Source organism: Lytechinus variegatus, chromosome 5 (assembly GCF_018143015.1).
Source record: "Lytechinus variegatus isolate NC3 chromosome 5, Lvar_3.0, whole genome shotgun sequence".
Lineage (NCBI taxonomy): Eukaryota > Metazoa > Echinodermata > Echinoidea > Temnopleuroida > Toxopneustidae > Lytechinus > Lytechinus variegatus.
Window position 1 is genome coordinate 6,505,196 of NC_054744.1, and position 1,984 is coordinate 6,507,179.

At 39.1% G+C, this 1,984-nt stretch overlaps 1 protein-coding gene across 1 annotated transcript; it reads left to right on the forward strand.

Annotated features, from left to right (window-relative positions):
• The first annotated feature begins 431 nt into the window (after positions 1–431).
• On the forward strand, positions 432–1,490 carry LOC121414840 (rhodopsin, GQ-coupled-like). Its single transcript, XM_041607896.1, has one exon. The coding sequence runs from the start codon at positions 432–434 to the stop codon at positions 1,488–1,490; it is 1,059 nt and encodes a 352-aa protein (XP_041463830.1).
• The last annotated feature ends 494 nt before the right edge of the window (positions 1,491–1,984 follow it).

Sequence of the window (1,984 nt, forward strand, 5' to 3'; positions counted from 1 at the left end):
AACCATTACAGTAATGAAATACATAATTCATAATTTAGAAAGCATAATAATATCTTTTCACAGGCCTGTCGGTGACTGGGTTGGAAATGACTATAGTCAACAATAAAAAATTAGGTCGGGATAGAAAATACAATTAATTTGAAATATCAATTATTAATCCACAATTTCAAGGTAAAATTGGATGGAGTATTTTTCAAGGATCAGACCGGGATGAATTCACTTTTCAGGATTGGGGCTATATATTGGTAGTTCCATTTTGAAACTGACTTGGCATGACGATAGAGACTCGGTGGATTACTTATCCGACTTTTGGATTCATAAATATGTTTTTGAAGTCTTAACGATAAAAACCAAATCACATCAAGAAGAGGTAAAATAATTTTGGAGTCTTGTCTGAACATTGCTCTATAAATAGACACCACAATAAAATAATGGAAAACACATCACAGATCCATTTTGATAACTTCACAGACGGAGACAGAAACTCGGATGTAGATTGGACAGATTTTAAGACCAGTCCCGAGAGTATACCATATTACCATCGAGTTATTGTTGCATCCGTCTTAATTTTAGTGACATTGATCGGCCTCTTGGGTAACACCATCGTCATCATCACCGTCGTCGTCACCAAAAAGCTTCGTACGACCACCAACATACTGGTGGTCAATCTTGCATTTGCAGATTTGATGACGTGCATCTGCATCCCGTTCAACGTTGTGGCCCTTCTAAGCAAGACAAATGAATATCCATTGCCTGACTTCATCTGCGCCACCGTTTCTGGGGTCACCACTACCTGTATCTGCTGCAGTGCCTCAACTCTAGCTGCCATCGCCGTTGTCCGTTGGTACGTCATAACGAGATCCGTCCGTGGCCACCAAGGTATCCATACCGCTAAGAAAATCACCTCAGTTGTGGCGATTCTCTGGATCGGTTCCACGGCTTCAATGGTCATTCCCCCTTTCCTTGGCATAGGAGCCCTTGGCTATTCGGAATACTACTCCCTGTGTTTAACAACGGACACAAACCCGCTTGGGTTGTACTATGCTATCATCCAAGGACTTTCATTTGTCATTGTCTTGGCCGTAACCATGGTATTTTACTTTCTCCTCCTGTACCATATTCTCCAGCACAATAAGCACTTTCGGGACAGGTATGAAGCTGACAGAACCTCAGACGAAGCTAAAGGCCAGGATTCATCACCATCTTCCGTATCTCGTCCACCTATGATCAAGGCCATCAACAGAAGGGAGATCAAGATTACCAAGAATCTCTTCATCGTTGTCTGTATCTTTATCTTATGTTTCCTACCAATCGGGGTGAATCTGATCATTCCTGTTATTTACAGCTTTTACGGCATCATATTAGTTCTGGCAAACAGCGTCGTGAACCCAATCGTATATGGACTCAGGCATCCCAACTTTCAGGAAGTCTTCAAGAACGTCCTTAATTGCGGCAGGTGTTCCAAGGAGGAGTCATCAAGTCAAAAGTGAACGAATCGTAACTGAATGCTCTGTTTCACCACTGAAAATTCAACGTGACATTTTTTGTTCTTGTTGAGTGGAAAACTGGCAATACCAATATCTTTCAAGTATCACCAGAGTGTTGATATTTCATCAGTATCCTGATTCCAGATTCTTGAACCCTTTGTAGGTGCTATTCAGCTTGAGTAGTCACGCATCTCCTTGACTTGGGAAGCAATATTTAATGTTCAATATTTATTACTAGGTTGATGTACTTTGAGACAACATTCTTTCAAAATATAGATACATTACTTTTTTCTTTTGATATCTACTTTTTAATTAAATGGAGGAAAGTCATTGTTTTTGTGATGTATTTGTCTCTGTAAATATTACATTTATCTTTATATGAAAGTAATTCATGCCCTTTGTGTGGTAATATCAAACATTTGATTTGATGATTTTGATTTGTTGTTTCATTCTGATATTTTGCAAAATATGTAACCATTTTAGGCCTATATATACCA

Bases quoted from the DNA above. Each gene is read 5' to 3' on its own strand.
- LOC121414840 (XM_041607896.1), top strand. From the start codon at position 432: ATGGAAAACACATCACAGATCCATTTTGATAACTTCACAGACGGAGAC.